The sequence below is a fragment of the Scomber japonicus genome, chromosome 9 (genome assembly GCF_027409825.1).
Source record: "Scomber japonicus isolate fScoJap1 chromosome 9, fScoJap1.pri, whole genome shotgun sequence".
Classification (NCBI taxonomy): domain Eukaryota; kingdom Metazoa; phylum Chordata; class Actinopteri; order Scombriformes; family Scombridae; genus Scomber; species Scomber japonicus.
Window position 1 is genome coordinate 26,265,151 of NC_070586.1, and position 23,021 is coordinate 26,288,171.

General features: G+C 38.7%; 1 protein-coding gene across 1 annotated transcript in view; it reads right to left on the reverse strand.

Annotated features, from left to right (window-relative positions):
* Positions 1 to 20,776: 20,776 nt before the first annotated feature.
* The window catches only part of LOC128365185 (GDNF family receptor alpha-2-like), a 44,716-nt gene continuing 42,471 nt past the window's right edge, over positions 20,777 to 23,021 (reverse strand). Inside the window, exon 8 of the mRNA XM_053325845.1 lies at positions 20,777 to 21,040. Coding sequence (XP_053181820.1) covers positions 20,906 to 21,040 — 135 coding nt within the window. The 3' untranslated portion in view covers positions 20,777 to 20,905. The remainder of the gene's footprint in view (positions 21,041 to 23,021) is intronic.

A 23,021-nucleotide genomic window follows, 5' to 3' on the forward strand; every position in this document is an offset into this window, starting at 1 on the left:
GAAAACAAACGACGTAAACTTGTCATTAATAAGTAAAATCTATACACAGATTTTATTTTCCCCTGGCATCAATATGTAGTACAACCTGTCCTGCCTATTGCAAGAGACGAAGTGAGCCTCTGCACACATACGCATACACACAGATACTCACACTTCAAAGCTGTGATAGCTGTATCTCTCTGTGCAAAGGCAATTTGCTCTCCCCAAGATCTCTCTCACCGGCAGCATATAAATAAGCCTGGCAACAAGCGGTCAGAGCACACAGTAACAGGCCCGTCAGGTTAGATGAGGACAATGAACTTGTCCATATGTCCCACACACCTGATGAGTGGTACAATTTGAGAGTATAGTAGGCATTACACCTTCTATCTAGGTGTACAAACACATACAAGGGGTATTAGTATTGATTTAATGCACCTTGCTCAACTCTGCCAAGCCACAGTGTGATGAGGCTTTAATTCATCAACATACTTTCTGTGTTGAAGGTGTTGGGCACAGAGCCAGGACAATCATTGTCTTGAAGGATTAACTGACTTCAAATAAATGTATAAGGCCAAACACGTACAGATCTGCTCATCAATACACACTTGACCCTTTGAAAATGTGTAAACCTGTGAAGTTACTGGTATGACAGTGGTGCCTCTGGCGCCCACTGAATCTTTGTTAGGAGCTTCCAGCTGCTGTTTCACCCTCATTTTACCTTTCAGACTAGATAAGTACATAATCCTATTAAGTCTTGAGGTTAATAGAGGAACTGTTGCTGATTATTAACATTTTTGATGTAGGGGTGTAGAAGCACAGGGTGACTGTGCCCGTATGCAATGCAGATGGATCACTGCCAAAGTCACCCTGATCTAGCTATTTTGTCCCCCAGGTGTTATGTTCCTGATATAAATTTCACAATAAAGTCATTCATCTCTCCCTGTGGTTAACACTTCAGAGGCCAGCAACAGATAACTGCTTTGAGGAGTCTTAAGCATCTGCTAATAGGGATTATATGGAGTGTAACTGAGCTATAAAGTGCAGAGAGGTACATGGTCAGGTATCGTGACCAGAATAGTAGAATACCCCAAACACCTCCTCCACCAAAATCTGTTTGCTTCATTGAACACACTCTAGCGATGATATCAAGAGAAGATAATGTTATCGGTGTCTTTTGTTTCTTCTAAAGATTGATGGTGTAATATATGTAAATTGCAATAATGGCTTACCTATAGCTGATTTTAGGCCTCATGCCAGCTCAACAAGTGTCTCAATTGAATCATGAATATGGCGATCAGTAAGCCAGTAGTTATTACTTTACAAACAGGGCAGGCTGGTGAAAAATGGGCTTCACTATCATATAATTAAGCCTCTGTGAACACCAGCAGCACTAAACAAATGTGTTAATACTTGCCACACTAATTAAAACTGAGGCCCTGCTGCACTAATGCACTTATAAAAATCCTGCTGTAGACATAATACCAGCTTGTGATTGCACTTTATTCATACTGTTATTTTATCCGTCTTTTATTCTCTGCCATAAACTGCTCATGAGCTGGTGCCTTAAAATAACCCCACTTCACACAGCCTATTTTCCTCAGCCATTTTGTCAGTCCTGATCTTTCCTGATCACTTTATCCTTTTTAGCATAGCTAGAGTAACCAAGGTGTATTGACAGTATGAGGCTGAACTGCGCAAATCAGCTCTTTAATGCATGAAAGAAAAGACAAAATTTGGAGCCATTGCAAATCTTCAGCAGTAGTGTTAAAGAATGCAGAGAAGTTGCTTATTAGCTTCACAAGGGGGCACTGTTGTCATTCACTTCATAAACCCAGGTCACCTCATACATTATTTTTAATTTTCTGTTCCTTCTAGATGATATCATACATGAAATGAAATTATGTTATTCCTTATAAGCAGGAGGGGAGTATTAACAACAGCTTCCCCATTTCCCCCCTTGGTTAAAATTAGCTGAGTGCTGATACAGGGGGCAGTACACCTCCATTGTGCTTGCAGCACATAGGGTCCCTGTTAATTTCCTAGCTCAGTGGCGAGGCAGTCATTATCTGAGGATGGACATCTACAATGGATAATTATCCTGGGAAAAGGATTTCAAACTGTGGAGAAAATACTGCTTTCAGCAAGGGGGCCTGAATGCACAAAAACACTGGCTAGCAGTTAGTCACTGCCATTACGTCTTTCTATCTGCATTTTTCCAAACGCCTAGTTGTGATTTGGATCAACCCCTGACAAAACAATTTTAAAATCACTCCCTCTTATGTTTTTTCCCCCACATAATTCTATTGCTATTTTAAATCTCATTTCCAAATGAGCTTGCTGGCTGGAGAGACCAGATAATAGAGTGTGTAATTTGAGTGGACTACTAGGCAGAACAGGAGAGTGGACACAAACACAAATATGTGCGCCAGTGGACACAGGTGCAAACACACGTACACGTACACGTACACGTACACGTACACGTACACGTACACAGACACAGACACAGACACACAAACACAAACAAACACACACAGACAGACACACACACACACACACACACACACACGCACACACACACACACACACACACACACACACACACACACACACACACACACACACACACACTAAAAATAAAAGAAAACAAAAGTTGAGAAATGTTGAGTTGATATCAGTATTAATGTTTTCAAAGGTGGCTTTTTGGGGGTGGGTTGGTTGTTTTAAATGTTCTCTTCCTTGGTGAGAAAGCAGAGTCAAGTCCAATATCAAACACTCTCTGCGACAGTCCATTTATCAGAACAGACACTCTCACTTTCATGCAGTGACTTATAATTTTGATGAATAGAAAAGCTACTCGACTCTGATAAGAATCCCCTTCTACTGTCAATCATTTTATCACAAGTCGAAAGATAAATTACTAGACATAATGTCATGTCAATGTTATCTCTGCCTCTTACATGGAGATCAATACTGCAGTCAATTTCCCTGCATTTGAGGGGACTCCACTGTAGTGGTTAATGCTGAGGCAGACAGCCAAAAGTTTAAACAGATCCTGGATCAGAAGCGGTTTGACCCTACAGTAGAAGACCAGCTCCCTTATATACCCTATGAACCATGTATAAAAAGTATTATGATATTCCAATGTGGACTTGATATCTTGTTGAAAAAATCCAGCAGAGATTGAATTGATGCCCAGCTGTACTGTGGAGTAAACTCAAATAAACTCAATCATGCCAGACCAAAAGAACATTATTAATGACTTGGAGCAGCTTCACACACATACACACAGACACAGCATGTACACAACTCCCTTTTTCCCGTTGTGGTGATGATTGACCCAAGCGGGCAGCGAGGAAGATGCCAGATCTTGAAAAATACATTATATCCTAATACAGTTATCCCTTTATAAGTAGATACAGGTTAAATAAAGTAACAGGATTTCTCTGTAGATCAGGAATAAGCGGATGACAACACTGTTCTGATTTGTTTCTGGTGTACTGGTTTAGCTCAATATAATTGGCCATACGGCTTGCAGAACACAGGTGATTTACAGATAAGTGGGTCTGCATGGGGCCTGGTCCAAGCTAATGCTCAGCCACTAACGTCAGCAGTTGGTCTCCTTTTTGTTTCAACTCATTAGACCTGAGTGCTGTGGGGGGAAGGAACTGTGAACGGTAGAGCTGCAACTCGTAGAACAACCTTCAAGTCTATATCTGTAACTTGTTAAATGAAAACCCGAGTAAAACTTCAGCGTGGACATCAGCTTTACTCAACTTGTTGGTGTGACTTGCAGATTGTGATTGTTAGGCGAGTGAAAAATAAGAAGAGACAGTTAGTGAGAACAAATATCATAATGCATTTTAGAATCGGTCACACTAAACCTGTCACTGTTATTGGTTTTACTGTAGTTTGGGATTTAAAAAAAAGAAAAAGTTTTACCTCCTCACAGTCTCAATCCCCTTCCCAAAGACACATCACTATTCCAGTGTCAGTGGATTGAATGCTTCAGTTGGCTGAAGATTAAAGTCAAGACAGCAAAAAGAAAAACAATTCCAGCCAATGGTTTTGCAATTTGATTGTACATCATCGTGTGGATTGTGACATTGACTCCATTCTTACAGTTCTTTTCCTCAAAATACCACAATTTTGGACTACCGTTGCTATGTATTTACTCTGAAATATATGTTCCCACATTTCTAAATGCTATTTAGTCATTTAAATGAATCATTTAGATCAGAAAGCCAACAAGAAGTATGAAATGTTATTGAATGCTATGGCCTTGGATGATGAGGTAATCTGTACATTAGCTGTGAAAATGCTTAGATGTTGCTTGGAAGTTTTAATGCTGCTGTCTGGCCAAACATCTCTCTTGAAATCAGACAGAAGCACTATTGACAGGAAGCATTTAGAGGAACCATTTCTATGAGAATGAATTGGGAGCATTGTGTTTGTCCATTATTATCTTATTGTCTTCTTCCATTAGCTGGAACCATCAACATGCAGCTGTATTTTTTTTCTTTCTTTCAGCATACTTGACCTTGTCAATTAATCACCCCCTCCCTACGGCTCTACATCTTTCCATGTTTCCTTTCCATCTCAAGTAGTTTCCACTGATGTCTTTGTAAGAAACGGAGCACTCATCATGTCAGTGATAGAAAGCCTGACAGATACCATTATTAATTTATGATAAATACTTTCCTGGATACATCCCACATTGATCCACCTCATTATGTATCAACCCTCACAGTTGTGCTAGTTTCACTTAACAGTACCCAGTTAATGACTCAAAATATTTATAACAGGAATATTTTGCATTTTGCACTTAAATATTACATGAATGATTAATTGACAAGTATTTTAAGGCAATTAATGCAACTAATTATCTTCATTATTGATTAATCTGTTGCTCGATTAATCAGTTAGTCACTTGGTCTGTAAAATGTCAGAAAATTGTGAAAAATCATAATTTCCCAAAGTCTGACTAACAGTCCAAACTTAAAGATATTTAGTTTACTGTTACAGAAACCTAAAGAAACCAGAACATTAACATTTAAATATAATTTAAAAAGCAAAAAAAAAGACATTTTGCATCTTTCTTTAAAAAAATGACTCAAAACAATGAATCTATTATCAAAATAGTTTTTAATTTTGTGCTGATTGATTAAACGATAACTGTAAGTTGTTTTTAAAAGGTTATCTCCCCTTCTATTTGTTCCTGCATCCAAAATGCAGCATTTTTCCGCAGAAAGAGTAATCACATTATTTATCTTCAGAACTTTATTGTCAGTTGTAGCTACAAAGTGCAGTATTTGGTATATGTCTGTGCTGTATCAGTATTCACCAAGAAACTGCTGTAGTGGGAGAAAGAGAGCACAGAGAACTGACTGGGTAAAAAAAAAAAAACTTCAGCCAGGTATGTGATTTCTCACTTTTTTGCTATCTTCCTTTTGCTCCCTCTCCAATATTCCACTACGCACATACACCACACACATACACATGGTGTATATAGGCTTTCCCCCTTCTCATCACTATCTGTAAGACATCACCCCTCCCCCTCTTTCATTTTACTTCAGTTTCCCCAGCTCTCTCGTTATTTCTCACTGTCCGCATCTCTTCCTGCACCTTTCCTCTGTGCACTCCCCCCGCCTTTCTCTCTCTCTTTTTTCCTCTCTTGTATTCTCTATCTCTGCCCTGCCTGATGTGCAGTTGTAAAAGGAGGTATTTTGACCTGACATTGGGTTTGTTCAGCACGTCCATCCACAGCAGCTGGAGGCCCTGTGGGGTCCTCTGGGCTCTGGGTGTGTTGGTTGTGGAGTGTGGTTCTCCAGCCAATATGCTCATTCAGAATACAAACCTGGAACTCACCTCTGAAGGGGGGCTTGCGTAGTGGTGGGGGGTTACAGGGCTGAGAGGGGGGTTTACCACCACTTCTTCCCTCCATTCAACTCTCCCACTCTCAGCTCCTCTTTGTTGCTCCCCCCGTCCCCCCCGTCCCCACCCTCTTCTCTGTATGCCTCAATGCATACATAAAGTACACAGACTCAGGATTGTACAACGGCCCTTGGCAAAAACCCAAAACTACAAGCTTCAACACACCCTTACGTGAAGCTACACATGCAAACACACACACGCGCACTTGCAATATCACACTGAGCTTCCCCAGGCTGCTCTGTACCATTGCACTTAGCTCTGCATGTTCATCTTTAGTGAGACTTTCTCTCCACAAAATAAATCTCTGTCCACACTTTCACTGTAGTTTTGATCTGAGTTTAACTCAATTGTGTTTTTAACTGGACTATAACACACACATGACACAGACGCGTATTTCAGTTTTTAAAATCTCTTCTCTCTTTCTTTTTTTAAAAAATAAATACACTTTCCATTAATTCATCACCATTTACAATTCCTAATTTAATTTATGATAATGCATTTTTACCAATATTCTTTGATGTTTTGACTTGTCATCTCAGTCATGATGAGTGATCCCCAACTACTGACAAGTCCAGACCTGTACATTTCCCTCCTGCTTTTGGTTGTGCAGCACACTTAAATATTTATAATTCATTAATATTATTTGCAGTTATATATGATATGGCTGTTAAAACCAGGAAATAAATAAGACCCCCCCCCCCCCCCCACACACACACACACACACACAGTTGCGGTAGATTTGCTGGAGCAGTGAAATACTCAGTTTTACTATAATTGATGAAGCACTATGTACAGTATTTCATATGCTGAGTAATTTTCTAATTGGTTGAGGGGTAGCAAGTTGTGGTGCAGCCCTGCAGCACCCTCAGTGAGGGGAAACACTTGCTCATCAGAGAGAAAGAAAGGGGGGACCAAATGTAATGAATTGTAAACCTTAAGATATTCTGCATGAACTGACTCGGAATTTTTAATGATTTTTTTTTCTGAATACTTGTCGACAGATAAACACCACTGAACTGCTCACTGTGCCCTTTTTCTTTGCTTTATAACAGTGATGCTATAAAGAGATTGGCCTTTAAAATCCTCCTCCAGTAATTAGGTCTCCTATAGCACTCCTACTGGAATATGTACAGTTCGTGTAAATATGATTACAAGTCTGAAATACACTTGCATCAGGTTATGTGTTAAGAACGTGCTTGTGTGTGCATGTCCATAGAGAAAATGCAAAAAAGAAGCTCCTATTGGCCCCTTCAACAGTGTTGCACTGAGGTATGGATTGAATATATTTGCATAATAGACTTCTACACTGTACAGTGTATTGTATGAATTTAGTCTGTTTTAGATAGTTGAAGTTTGGATTACATGAAGAATATGTAGAAATTCTATGAATGCAAAATTCATGAAGAATGCTGACACAAACTAAATTTCTATTATCAAAGGAGTGAAGAAAATGTAATTGTAACAGGGTTGATGTCTAACAATTCCTTCCCCCAACCACAACAGAAAATACTGTAATCATGTAAATGCAAAAAAAGCAGATTGCAAAAACCAAGTGAAACTCACAGAAATCATCTGTGTATTTCTGGTGTTTTGCTTTATCTGGCGGTGGTGTCTTGATGGGTCATCTGCTCTATATTCAAATATTTCAGTACTGAGAAAACAGAGGCTTTTTTTTGTTGAAAGCTCCCATAATCCAAAAATCCACCCATACCATTTTAAATCACCACCAGCAGCAGGAATAATGAATCTTTCACTATGTGTACGTCATAAACATGTAAACGCGCTAGGCCAGGAGGTGCAAGAGTAATGAGAGGCAGTCCAAACAGTCTGTCATCATCTATGCCTTTAGAGTGGGTCCTTTACCCGGGACCCTGCAAAGTATATTGGTAGCATTATAGCATAGCGGTCCTCAATTTATCAATAAAAGAACCGATGTGTCACTCCAGCAAACACACAGCCAGCATTTGCATTCAAGATAACCAGACCTGTCATGAGAATTTTATACTCTGTCTCCTCGCTCTGTTTGTGCTGTCCCTCTTTCTCGCTCTCTTGCCTTTGGTTTCTCCTCCTGGTGGAAATTCGGATGAAAGCTCCTCCCATGACCACGTGGTTCCCCTTTATTTTTATTTACTCAAGGGAAACCAATTGAGAGCAATGCTCTCATTTACAGTGGTTCCCATGCAAATACACAACCACCAAGTCATATAACAAAAACTGTAAAAAGTGTAAAACCAACAATCTTATCCCAAATATTTCACAGATTTTTTACATTGCACAGGGATAAAACAGACACATTAAGAGGACAAAACAGGAGCATTCATTGGGGAAAAAACCCAACAACATAAACATCATCCAATAAAATCTTTAAATGTCAAAGGATAAAGGTTAGTCTAATTTAAGTAGTCCTGAAAATGATTTTACCTATGAGGGCAATAGTAGGTGAATGCTGTTTTCCCCCAGTTCAACTGTCACCTACAATAAAACTAAGAGTACTGTGATATGCAATATCAAGAGGGTATGAAGGTATAGACAGTAGCAGCCAACATGTCTTCTCTACAAACTCCCTCCTCCTGAACCAAAACTCAGCACATTGGGTGATGGGGCTTTCTGTTCTGCTGCCCCTTGTCTTAGGAATGCCTTTGCTGGCCTGCTGAGGGCACCTCAGACTTCTGAGATTTTTGGACAAAGACTTGGGACATTTCTTTTTATCACAACTTTTGTTTTTTAGTCAGTTCCTCAATTTCAGTTTTGACTGATAACTTCATCTAATCAGATAACGAGGTACTTGAGCCACAGATATTGCACTAATAGTAATACTTTGTGGATTTGAGATTTGGCAAAGAGCATGTAATCAGTCTTATCTGGTTTTAGTGAAAGCTTAAGTTTAATCAGGGCCCTTTGGATAACCAAAAATATCTGCCTTTAAATTATACAATGGTTTGCCAAGAAAGAGTACCAATGAGTAAATTACTGTGCCATCAGTATAACAATTAATAGAGCTAACAAATGAGCTCAGGTCATTTATGTACAATATGAACAGAATAGTTTGAATTTGTGTCAAAAAGTAATTTATCTAATTTTATCCAAAAGAAGAGTATGATCCACTGTGTCAGATGCTTTGGATAAATCAATGAACAGTGTAATATAACACTCCCTCTTATCCAGAGAACAGATTATATCATTTACTACCTTATATGCTGCTGTCAAAGTGCTATGTCCAGGTCTGGAACAGACAGATAAGCATTTAAGGTACAATGCTGAGATAGAAAATGGCACAGTTGATTACTGATGACCTTTTCTAAGATTTTTGTTAAACATGACAGTGGTTGATTGAGTGAGATTGGGCAGTTGTTATTTGGATCACTAGAGTCATCACCTTTATGCAGAGGCAGTACATGGACTACTTTCCATACTTTAGAAATATGTGCAGCCAATAATAAGAGTCTGCTATTCAAAAGCCATGCTTCAATAGCCTCTTTTGAGGCCAGGGCATCAAAAACCTCCTTAACAGAAAACTGTCTCAGGAAAATCTTTCCCCAAAAGGGGTATAGCGATTACAACTGAGCCCATCTTCAATTGAAGCAATTGTAGATAGATTTGGATTTTCAAGCAGGTGACCTGAAGAAATAAAATGACTATTAAAAATATCACAGACTTGTTCTTTCTCTGAGAAAAGAACAAAATCTAGAGAACGGTGCTTGAGTATGTAGCAATCATGACCATGATTTAGCAACTTAATTGTGTTCCAGAATTTTGCTGAATTGCCTCTACAATCAGGAGCTATCGACAAAATTACTTCACTGAACATTTACACTTGCTTTGATACATTTGTTTCTCAACTGTCTGAAGATCTGCCAATCCATAGAGCACTTTGAGCATCCCGATTTTGCCCATGCTAAATCCCTTAACCTTAATATCTCTGAGATTTCAGGTGTGAACCAAGGATTTGATCTGATTCTTTTACACTGTATTTCTTAAAAGGTGCTTATTACTCAGGAACAAAACATATCTGTGAAATGGCTTAGGGCTAATTCAGGGTCAGGAATACCATGTAACCTTGTGCTATTACTGAGAAATAAAATGAAGAAAAGCCTGCTCAACAAAATGTTTAAAGTCTCTCTTTATTAATAATAGGTGATGGAAGCTTTTTTTTCGTCTAAAATCTGAAATGCAGAAAATTGGACAATGATCACTTGAGTCTGGTGCAAACACACCAGTGGCTGTGATTTTATGTGGTTTGTTCAATAGGATTATCTGTCAGGGTCAACCTTTCCTGGATTTCTGACCAAATAGGTGAAGAAATTAGTTGAGTTAAATTTAATTCAATACAATGATTTATTAGGCCCTCAGAGATAGAAGGTAATTAGTCAAGATTAAGGTCACCCATGAGCAAAACTTCAAAACCCTCATACTCAACCCCTGTTATCACCATATTATTATTAGGATTTAGAGAGAAATGTAATGCTAGTAATTCAAATGATTTTGACAGAGACACAGTGCATAACAGGGAGACAGCATGTAAAATTACTTTGTAATATCCTATTCATTTGCAAGAATCTCAATGGCCTTAGTCTCTATATTGCAGATAGTGGCACCTGATACAACATGTTAATGCAGACTTTGTTCTGACATTCCTAATGATGACCTATGACCAGAGTTGTGACCTGATGTGGGTATTGTCATGTGGACATGGAGCTGGTCATTCTGGAGGCAGAGAGCAGTGTGTAGTCCACGGAGACGTGAAGTTGCCAGTTTAGAGACTTGCAGTGGGCTACAGGTTGACAGCTGACAGGTGTTGCTTCAGCTTCCCCAACACCTCAAACCTTTAACCAGCTGGATAGACTCCTGCGCTGGAGGAGTTCCTACCTGATTTCTTGTCACCCCAGACCACAATCTAGAGTTCTGGGCCAGGGGTCCTCCTCATGGACTGACCAGTTGCAGCTCTGTGGTTACAGAAGGACAGAGTCAGGGAAGTTTGGTGTTGTTGTCAGGAATGCAGGAGGATTTCTTGCCTTAGCTGAAGGCATCCTGACCAGTCAGGAGTAGTGAGTCATGGTATTGATATAATATAACTGCAGGGTTAGTTGTAGCAAACCTGCTGTCAAATAGGCCAAAAAAAAGGAGCGGGATCTTACTATGTTGTCTGAGTTGGTTGGTGGAGGAACAACTGCTCAAGCAAACCTGATATACACATAAGAGTCGATAAAAATCAATTAAAAGTTAAACAATCAGTTAAACAATCAAACAATCATAGGAAACACGTTAGAAACTAAAAAGTGCAATCAAGCAGTAACAGACTACATATCATAAATCTTTATGGGTCTAAGTTTAATATTCAGATTTCATGCTTGTAATAAATGATTGCATTAGACCATTACTTCTATTGTATTCTAGTCACATACAGGATACTTCCCCAATTTCCCACAATAATGCCATTTCCCACAAGTATTGTTGCATGCTGCCTGCAGCCAGCACTGATACTAACTTTGGTTCTAGTTTTCCACTCCTCCCTTTTTCTTTCGGGGGCCATGACCATTATGTTTGCCTTTTGCCTTTTCCCCTTTGCACAAAAATGTGTTTTCAGAAAAAACAAACAAAATTTCTCTCCTGATTCAATTGCTGCCATTCTTCTGAGAATGAAAAACAGTATTCAAATACAGTAAAAATGCACTGTTGACAGACCAGTCCAGGGAGGGTAAACAACAGCTACAGTGGCGAACAACAACATAATCCCCTACACGCAGGAATCCATACAGTGCTGTGTATATTCTCTATGTGCCCTCCACAGGATGGCTGTGGCTGTGCAATAAAGGCCAGACTACAGCTGTGTGAGAGACAGAGATCTCATCACCAAATCCAATAAGACGAGTAGAATTTCATTACAGATGTTCAGCTTGAATATGACGGCTCCATCAATAACCACCCTACATGTGAGAGGCAGAGGGGTGAGCATGACACAGTCAAAGCCGTACAGCCATGGCAGAATCCATATCGGATTGTTTCACAGTTCCACTAGCTTGAGTCCTCTTCTCCCTCCTTCCCGCATTTTCTCCAACGCCTCTTTATTCTTGCTGATGCCTCTCTTTCTCTCTCTCTCTGTCCCCCCCTCTCTCTTCCACCTTCACTTTTTTTCCCTTGACAATAGAAATGTCCAGTCTTTCTTCAATGGAGCAAGGAATTACATCTCAAGTGGTCTGGTTCAATACTGCTGTCCACTCTTCTTGCCAAACAACCAAGATGTTTGCTTAAAAAAATATGGCCCTTGTTTTGATTTCCAATTATAGTCTCCCTTCCTGTCTCAGTGTTTCTGTCCTCTTCACTGAGACAATTTTCACTTGTCTAACAGCATGTCAGAAGCAACACTGTTTCTCATATACAGTAGCAACTATGGAGACAGTTTAACAGTTAATTAAAAGTAGGATAACACGATTCAATGGAAAAAGAAACTGTCCTTTCAAAAAATCTATATATATGTTTTCTGCTCTTGTCCTGTGTATTAATGTTAAATAACATACAGCCCTCATTGACTCTTTTTCTTTTGACATCTATGCAGAATTGTGTCATTACTCACTCCTGAAACAAGCATGGGCAATGCACTAAAAAATCGCTGAGAATTTTGTAACATAATTTTGCTAAAGCTCACTTACAATTAAATTTGAAAAGAATCAGCCCTCAAATCCAGACTTGGAAAGGGTACTTTTCATTATGTTATAATATTTTCTTATATAATGAATGACCATTTATCAGAATCAGATTAAAACCTTCCTCAGGAATGACATGGACAACTGAATCAGAAGTGTGGATTAGACATGTACATTATCATTATACAAGGTTTTCAGGCTTTTTGTTATATAAAATATAAAAACCTTGAAATAGTTCCACCACAAATGTGTCATTTATATTGATCAAATTTGTCTAGTCATGCATGAAATCCACTGGAAAGGCAGAAATATTTGTGTACAGCCACTGCTTTGGTTGCATGAACGCAGGCTACTGAAGTTCACAGTTTCAATTACCTCTCTCTGCCATCTGGAACCGTTACCCCTCGGGTACTGCTTGGGCCAACCTTTGTTTTGTTTAATGTATGTTTGGGAGAAAAAAAACACTTGAAGGGAGCATGTGCTGAAATTCCAAAATGCATTATGAAATTTCTAATAAGCAAGTATAAATTTAAATACACCTGTAGCGTCATCTTGAATTACAGAGTATGAGAAAATCATCACGTTGCATGATGAACAACTGTCCTATTTAGCTTTAAGTTAGAGGTATTATCATTCATTCCCCTACAATAAATGATAAGGAAAACAATATAACGACTTTAGAGAAAAGAAAGTGGTAGCTTCTGTTTACACAATATTTTATCTTTTCTGATCTGTCCAAGTAAGCCAAAAATAAAAATAAAAAAACCTCAGCCTAACAGTGTAAATTAGCAGTCCACCCAGAGATTCACCAGTGTTGTCTTTCTCTACAACTTTAATTCCCTACAACTGCCATTAATATCTCACAGCAAATCATTCCACCAGAAGGGGTTTCTCCCATTATAGTAAAATATTAACATCTTTAGCAGAACAAATGAAAGCACAAAGGAAATAATTTAGCATACTGTTAGTGACAGAATCATCTGAACATTGTTCGCTGGCATTAAAGTAATAGTTAATCTCACAAGGTATACGCTACACATGACAATGTGAACCCTCCTTTGAGTTTGTTTGATGCTTTCTTTTCTCATTTTCTTTCTTGCGATTTATGTTATTATATTCAGAGCGCATTACTGTACATTGGTAAGGATGCACGCTGTGGCTGGAATTTTTCTGCCCAAGCAGGCATCGAAAGAACTATTATTCTCAGCCCATATTTAGAGAGCCATTAATGCATGCCACATATACACATATTTATCAAGAATGAACACATCCAGGCTGTGTATCAAACTTGATAAACAGGAGTTTATATCAAACATCCAGTTCTGTCAGCCATGAAAGTGATGTATTTTCAAGCACATCAGTATCTATTACTGAAAATATTTTACTCTGATTCTTTTTAGCTGTTTGCGGGCAGTCTACTATACTTTTCTCCTGCATGATGACATGAGCCTCATTAACATCTCATTACAATCTTTTACATCAGTTCCTGTGGTAATCTCCTAACAAAGACGTTGATACACACTGTGAACTCCACCAAAGCAGATCACATATTTCTCAGACGGACACAACTCATTGGCACCTTACCTAAGAAAGGGTAAACGATCCAGTTGCATCAGCTGCAAACTGCTGGACTAGAAGAAAAAGATGTAGAAGAAGAAGCAGAAGAAAAAGTAGAAGAAGAAGAAGTAGAGGAAGAAGAGGAAGAAGAAAACCCAACAAAAACAGGTGGGTGAACACAGAATAGAATGATGGGACGGCAACTGGAGCCGTCTGTGATTGGAGCATTCCTAGCCCCAGTAAACCTTTCTTCTCTCACCGCCATGTGCAGAGTGTTGATAAGAGACATCATCCCACTGAGTCATTAATCAACTGTGAAATGTACAGCTACCTGCCGCTTTCTTATTCCCGTGCCCCCAAAACCCCTGCGCTACCTGCATCCTCTGCTTCTCCTCTTCTACCCCGTCTGTAAAGAGAAGAAACAAACTGGACTCCACAAGGATTCCTTTTGAGGAAAAAAAGGAAAATTGCTCTTCTAGCAAATTCCCTGTTTCAAGATTTTTTTCACCCCTTCTCAATCATATCCACACACACTCCGCCTTGTGTACACATGCATTCACACAGAGACAAGCGTGAACACTCAGCTGGTGTTTAAACACAGGAATGCAAGGACACAGGGACAAAAGCAGCAGCCACAACTGTGCAACTGGTTTCCACTTTAAAGTTGTGCAGCAGAGCACTTGCTTACACTTACACACAGACACATGTCCTACGCATTTCTAGCTAAATAGCTTAAATTATGCTCATGCAGACAGATGACTATATCATTTTGGCATTACATCAAACATTCAAACCCAGCTGCCACAGTTCACTTTTTTTTCACCCATAAAAGCACTTTACTCTGCCTCTTTTCAAGCTGTCCCACCCCTGTGCTCCAGCATCCACTATATCTGCCACAAAATCTCTGATACAGTACATTTCTAAATTGTGCTTTGTGTTGTGTAGGTCTCCTGCATATACATTCTCTTAAGCTGTGTAAGAACTGCTGATCTGCTGTCTTTTCCACCCCAAACTCAGACCCACTCCTGGGAGGGGGGAATTAAAAGAGGGGAGTTTTGAATTTTGATCAGTTTATTTGCATTTTCTACATGTCAAAAGCCTTAATTTATCTGCCAGTTTTGATGGCCGTTATGGGAGGCTGAATCACTTACAGTGCGTCATCAATTTTTCTGAAAAGTAAGCAAAAAACTGACCAAATCAAAGTTTGATTAATAGTCATGGAGGTGTAGACAGCATTGTTCTGGGGACAGCTGTGTAAACAGGAGGCTCAAAGAGCTTTCAGCTGTAAATTATCTGATTGAGCAGACTGTAAAATATACAGAGCAGGGCAGAAGTTCACTTTCATGTTGTATTTATGTAACAGAATATACTGCTAACAGATAAATGCAGTCATTTACATTTATGGCATACTATGGAGGCGTGACTAACTGACGGAAAACTCTTTTTTTTTTTGTTCTACTCAAAGGGTGAAAGCCAAAAAACATTTTTATGTTGTCAGAAGTGTTGAACATAACGTGTCAGTCTTTGACTTCTTACAGTACATAACCCAGAAACATCACCAGATTCTTGTTATCATTCAGGTACAAATGCTGCAGTCTGTTAGTATTTTGCCTTGCCCCAGTAATAATCCTGCGGCAGACTCATGAGCTCTAAATAATTCAGGCACAATGTAAAATATATAGAGGTGTAAGCAACTGCAGGTAAAGAAAAGCCCAGGTGTCAAACTGGCCAAACACATCTCACCATAGTATGCTCACATATGTGTGTTAAGGGAAAACTCTTGAGCATCGGGCTGTGTCTGTGATGGGATCTGCACTACATTATGGCTGTAATGCATTATGGACCACTGTGGCTGTTCCTGCTGGTGAAATGGCAGCTCTGCTTCAGCCTTGATGGATTTCTCCCTGTGAAAATTGTTTAATGTTGATGTAAGATAAGAAGCTTTTGCTCTTTGATTCTCAAACACTGAGCTTGACTTTTACTGTCAATGTTTTAGATATGTTTGAGATAGATTGTTTAAATCAAACTGTTTTGACACATCACGCTTGCAGTATTTTCCTTTTTTTTCTACTAAAAGATCCATAGCTCTAAATCACATATTCTACATCTTAAAAGTAATTTAGAGGAGTGTGTAAACTTTTGCTGTGGTACATTATAATTCAAAGGGAATGCAGCATCGCCTGACACAATATCTCATAAAAGAGAGAGAGATGCTTGAGATGGATGCAGGTTGTTGAATTACTTCTGACAGCACAAGCAAATTACTAATGTGTTTGGTTACGTTATGTTTTCAAAGACACAGTCTGAAACTGCGATTGATGTTACAAATGTGTGATTATTAGATGAGACTGCTGAAAAATGCGTAAAGTGGAGCTGTCTGCTCTTTCTTTTTATACAGTATACATTCACCGTATCTTTTGACATCTAAAACATTAACAAGAACGAGCCAAAACATCAAACACAGTGTCATTGTTGAGATGTGTTGAATATGGAACTCACGGTTAAAAATAAGTACGATTTGGAGTGTTAGACATTTCAGATTCTCACAAGCACAGAGCAGTAAACTCATCACTTTAGGAAATCATTGTAATTTCTACTAGACCTGACCACACTGTATAGACTGAAACCACTGTTAACTATAACATATTGAGCACAGTTTAATTTTACATCAGTTCCCGTGACAGATTGTAAACCTTGTTTCTGAATCTGCCAGTAACATAAAGCTGTTTGATTCAGTAGCATGTATTTATGTGGCAGAACACTATACTTGATGTGTCGCCTGAAGACATAAACATTTTGGTGGAAATCCTGATTGCACATCGACACCAAAATGCTTTCACTGCAAGGAAGGGAAAAATGATGCAAGCATAAACATAAAAAAAAACATTTTTCATTTGCAAATGGCAGTGAAAGTTTGGATATTCTTTAAGCACGTCATTCTTCACATTTTGAAAAGAATAGCAATTCATCAAGGTACAAATCATATTTTTAGTATATATTTATACCCTAAGAATGATAGTGAATGAATATAGTAATTTATTGTCCAAGTTAATTAACATTGCTGATTCTGTCCAATATTGATTGCAATACTGTAAATGTATTGCTATTCAAAATATTTTGCAAATAAATGTTCAGTCAAATACAATATTACATTTTATAGTGTATACACTGAATACACTGATTTGCTGAAGTAACCAGAAACCTATATTTCAAATGAGTCTTGATGCTTTCCAGTTCCAATGATACAAGTCTATTTTACATCCTATTCTCAAATGTACATTGAAAAAGTTATTGGCTGCTGTAATCATTCATCTTTTCCACACTGGTGAGATCCCTTCCTAATACTACTCAAAGATGGCAGACAAAGCTGACAGTCCTTGTTCTGTGCAAAAATCAAGTGACTGCTTTCCAAAGCCTAGTCCTTTGAGTATGAAATCCCCTTTCTATGTTTCCCCTGACTGCATTTATGTGCTGAGCTGCAGTGGAGGGAAAGTTCCAAAAGGAGGGAATCATTTCAGAAGATACCCACTTGGTTCGGCCACCACAGACTGCTGAAGCATCTGCTAGTATTAACTTCAGCTGGAATAAGAAAAGGAACAAAGACTGTGTTTTGTCCTCCATCTATATAGGCATTTGAGTTTTGTCCCATGATAAGAATCTCTTCTCTAAGATGTCAGTTTGACCAAAGTCAGTATGAAACTCCTTTACTGAAAAGATCATATTAACCTAAAGGAATAGTTCATAATTTGGGGAAATATCCTTTTTTTACTTTCTTGCTGAGAGTTAGGCAAGAAGATTAATACCACTCTCATGTTTTTATGCTAAATATTAGGCTAGATAATGTTAGATATCTTTACTATTATTGTACAATAAAATGAAGTTTGAAACTCTCATACACAATGCAGTTAAAGGACAGTCAGTAAAGACTATGGGACACTATTCAGAGACGCAACAGTAAGGTTACTGACCTGACTAAGCTCTGGCCAGCAGCTCTGGTCAGCAGCTGGTTGGTTTACCCTGATTAGATGTTGATTTATTGGTGAAATATGGTTGGTTGGAAACAGAACCTTCTGTATAACCTACAGAGGCATATTGCTGCCACACCAGAAAAAAAAACGGATCAGTATCACGTTATAACATGATAGTTTCTTGTTTCAACATAAACGTTTCACGTTATAACATGATAGTTTCTTGTTATAGCATAAAACTTTTCACATTATAACGTTAGAATTTATACTGTTATAACATGAAACGTTTCACGTTATAATGTGATAAATTGGTCTCAGGCGGAGGTGGACCCCGGTTAATCAGGTTGTGAACTGGCATTTGGCCTTTTGCAGTGAACCGGCATCACCATGGCCCAGAACATGGATACCCCACTGTTGAGATTTGTCTGTTTCAACCCAAGCATGAAGTAGAACTTGATAAAATCCTGTAAATGAGCCATATTCCTCAATTAATCTGTTCTCTACACAGCGTTTCCTCATTCTCACAACGTGAAACATTTATGTTATCATGTTATAACATGACAGGTTTTATGTTATAACAAGAAACTATCATGTTATAACATGAAACTGATCCTTTTTTTTTTTCCTGGCGTGGCAGCAATACGCTGCTGTAATAACCCAAGCTTGTCATTTCTAAAAGGTGGATTTTGTTACCTTTGTACAGAGCCAGGCGAGCTGTTTCCAGTCTTACTGCTAAGCTACAGCTAACCAGCTGCTACCATTCATTTCATATTCAACATGCAGCAACCTTGTCTCCTCAAAATTACATTTACACTAAATTTGTTTCCAAATTACATTGCGTTAGCAATTGCAACCGCTGCCTGGATTATGTTCACAGGCACTGTTTTTTCAAATGAATAAAGCGTTACATTTATATATCACTGTGAAGTTGGGGGGAGGTGGTCAGAGAGTTTACAACATGCAAGAATATGACACCAGAGACTAGAGTTTGAGTCCTGCATGATGTCAGGTTTAGGCAACAAAAGCACTTTGGTTAAGGATGATGTAAGATTGTCTTTTTCTGTATTTAACTAAGACCATGATCTTTCTCTAACTAAGTGCTGCCAGTGACTTAACATAAACACAGACATCTGATAATGATGTTGTATATGCTCGTGGGTACTGTACTGCAAAAATTGTATCTTTTGGTGGGGGGAAATGGACAACGTTGTAATTCGGCCAGCATTATGTTTCCACGAAATGTATTTGTTGTTGCAATGTTGTAGTATATAAATTAAATTCCGAGAAGACAGAGTTGGTACTGATACGAGTGGTCTTAATCCTTTCTTCTAACTTGCAAAAAAGTGAATAAGCATCTTTTCCACAATGTCATCTTAAGTTACATTGTTTTTTTCAGTCAATAGATATGACCCAGAACTGTGTGTATTTGCGTCAAGGAAATGTTTGAATTCCTAATATATGGGACATTTAATATATTCCTTAAAATGAGAAACAACAGAGTTAAAACATGTCCTGGTTGGGTCACAAGCACTTGCCCTTATTCTCAAAAATCCTTCAGTTAATTACACTATGCATCATAACCTCTGCTCTCTGAAGGGGCCGAAGGAACCCCCTCACTGGCAATTTCAGCCGCTCCTTATAAGCTCCATTTCTCCTGGATGTAAACACAGATGCACACACGCTGTAATAATTGTCAACACACACAGTGAACACAGTATGATACTCACACACAGGTAATGACTTTCCAAGCAGCTAGAGCTTGTTTAATCTCATCCCTGTATACATTCGTTGTCATCAAACCTTCATAGACAAATATAAACGCAGATAATGAAAGCCTTCCATTAGTACCACATCTTTTTTCATACTCAATACAGCAATCATCATAAGTTTGGAGTAATGTCCATTCAAGGTACTGTAGATATCATTAGGTTGAATGAAAGAAAAGTGATGTTTATATACATAGAGACAGAAATATACACATGTGCAGGTGGACTCACACCTACAGTCATTAACAACAACATCTCAAATGACCAAAGAATCATTAACTTGCATCATCGCCATCTTCAATTAATTTTGCTGTCTGCCAAAAAAGTATACTGTAGCACCCAAATGAAAGAGCTGTACGGTAGATTGATTATGGTCACAGATACTATACCAACACTTAGAACACTGAGTAGGCTTTACAGTTTAGAGTTTACACTAGTGTTGAAGAGACAGAATGTAATCATCCCCCATCCCCACCCCTAAATTTGTGGTCTCTTCATCCAAGAAAAGATTAAGTCAAGAATCAATTCAAGACAAAAAAAAGTGTGACTGATATCAGAAATATGTCTCTCTCTCTCTCTCTCTCTCTCCCTTTTCGCTCTCACTCTACCCCATTTACCTCTTGCTCGTTTCTTTTCCCTCTGAAACAATTTCTTTTTACGTCAATCCTGTCTTCTTTTAATTATGTTGTTCATTCCCTGTCACCCTCCTTTTGGTGCGAAAAGTATAGAAACCTTCCAGGTTTTTGTGTCTCAGTCAGAGGAAGAATCATTCCCAGAGAATGGCCTTCGTGGCTCACAACAAGGGTCTTTTTTTAAAGCCATGTGCTCCATCACAGTTGTGATCCATCCTAAAATCACATTAAATGAACAACAAATTCACAGTTGTAACATTTAAATATTTTCCGCCTCTTTCCTCCTTTTGTTTTTCCTCTTTCATAAATGCCATTTATGTCAACTGCCCAGAGATTCAGCCTTCTTAATATCAGTCTCAGAAATAACACCTTCTGCTTTTGGGATCAGCTTGTGGGTGGATGACCTCTTTTTTCTCCTCCTGGCGCTTCTATAAGGCATGCTGAGCCAGGACCAGAGCCAAAGCCAGGCCGGGAAGCAGAGCCCAGACGTTGGCACAAAGACAGGCGGAGTGATCCTCTGGCAGGCCCTGGGGTTTGTTTGAGCCACCTCTCGGTTCACGATACTGGGCAGATAGAGGGACACACAGAGGGAGAGAGATGTGTAAAGGTTAGACATGACTCAGACACTTGTGCTTCTCTCCTGTTCTGGCATTTGATGAGACAGAGGGGGAGGAGGAGACAGGAGGGAGGTGAGACAGGATAGGGTCAGAGCTGAGGAGAAGAAGAGAGAACATGAGTCAGAAAGTCAGAGCAAGAGAAAGAAATGACATCTATCCATGGCAGACCCACTTTGGCACAAACATTCAAGTGTTTGATCCACCAAATGTTTTGATATGTGAAGTATATTTCAACCCCCTGCTGCTTAGTATGTTCTCTGCTTCTTAAACAAGTTGGCAACAAAGGGAAGCTTCTTCCGAGGACTTTTTTCTTAAAGTCTTTTAGGTTGCGCCAGCAAGTCTCTAAACTGTTTTTAAAGCTATCATTACAGACTTTATTTACAAGAAAAACATGCTACGAAGCCAAACACATAACTACTGTAGCCAGCAGTGGCTGTGTATTTCTTTCAATATTTCATAAGGCACAAATTACCACAAGTAAAGCCCAACACAGTTGCAAGACCCCCTGTATCCAATTTGACTTTACACCATACCTCCTAAGATATTATATTGGTTATTTTTATGCACAAGAGAAAATCAACTTGTACAATATGTATACTGAAACAAAATACAGTTTACTACAATATAGAATAGAAAAAAATATTCACATTAAAGCAGAGAGCAGTAGGAACACATCAGTCCAGATATTAAACTCTATGGCCTCCAGAGTTGCACTGTTATATCCACACTACAATGGCCTTATTATGTGCTATTCCATAAAATTGTTAGCATTTTGAATACTTTTTCAATTTTCTTGGATTCCCGTAACACAAAGCATAACCATTTGCCTCCAAGTTAAAGTAGTCTCGCTCAATTTGCAGAGGTATCATTTTCAGTCCAGCACAGCAATACAGAAACACATCATAAGGAACATGAAACATTTTCTTCTCCTCCTCCTCCACCATCGCCTCAACTCATCTCCACCAATGTAACCTTTGCAGAGATTGCACTTCAGCCCATTTCCCTGTACACAGAAAAAAAACATCTACTCAGATGTTATCTATCAGTACCTCATCTTCCAACAGAACAAGGCAACACAAAAACAAGAAAATAAATAATGAAACTAGGAAATAGTGTGGAATTATATTAACAGGTCAGGTATTTTTCTTTTCATGGAAAAGGAGAGAAGGAGGAAGGGTGAAAAAAAGGGTATCCAACAGACTCACAGAGTCAGTCTATAAAGAAATGGTTAAATGACAGATGCCAAAAAAGGGAGAAAAAAGCTATGGGTAGCTTGACAATGCACCAAACACATCCGCAACTAAAAGCCAATTAATTAGCAGGGGCAGTGATGTGTGGCAGCAGCCTGTTGACATGAGTCCAGATCTCTGGCTGCAGCCAATATCCACACATACACTCAGGCTTTTGAGAAGGCATACACACACACACACACATAAACACATGGCAAAAAGCACAAACACACACATACATATGCATACACCGTGACAGAATACAGACAATGTCAAAAAATGCATTTGTTTACTCATGCTTTTCATGCTCAAAGTTCCACACAAGTGTTTATTAAAACAGTTGATAAGCATCACACTTGTCATTGAACAGGTAACTACAGTGGCTGTTCTTGTTTTTGATCAGCACATTGTCAGATTTACAGTGCAATAGAGCCACATTTCCCAAGGCTAGTTATTGAGTAACCCTGAGTTATGCAGTTTCTGTTCACGATCAATTCAATTCAATTGAGCTGAAAACAACCACATGACAGTGTAACATGAGAACACAGGCAACACCAACTTCTCACCAACCATTGGGGAGATGGAGGACAGATTTTTGAATGCACAAATTGGTTTATATTTCATCTTAAATCAAATGTCAAATGCAATAAAAATGGATGGTTCGATTTAAACAATTCTTATTTAAAGAATCTGTTAAA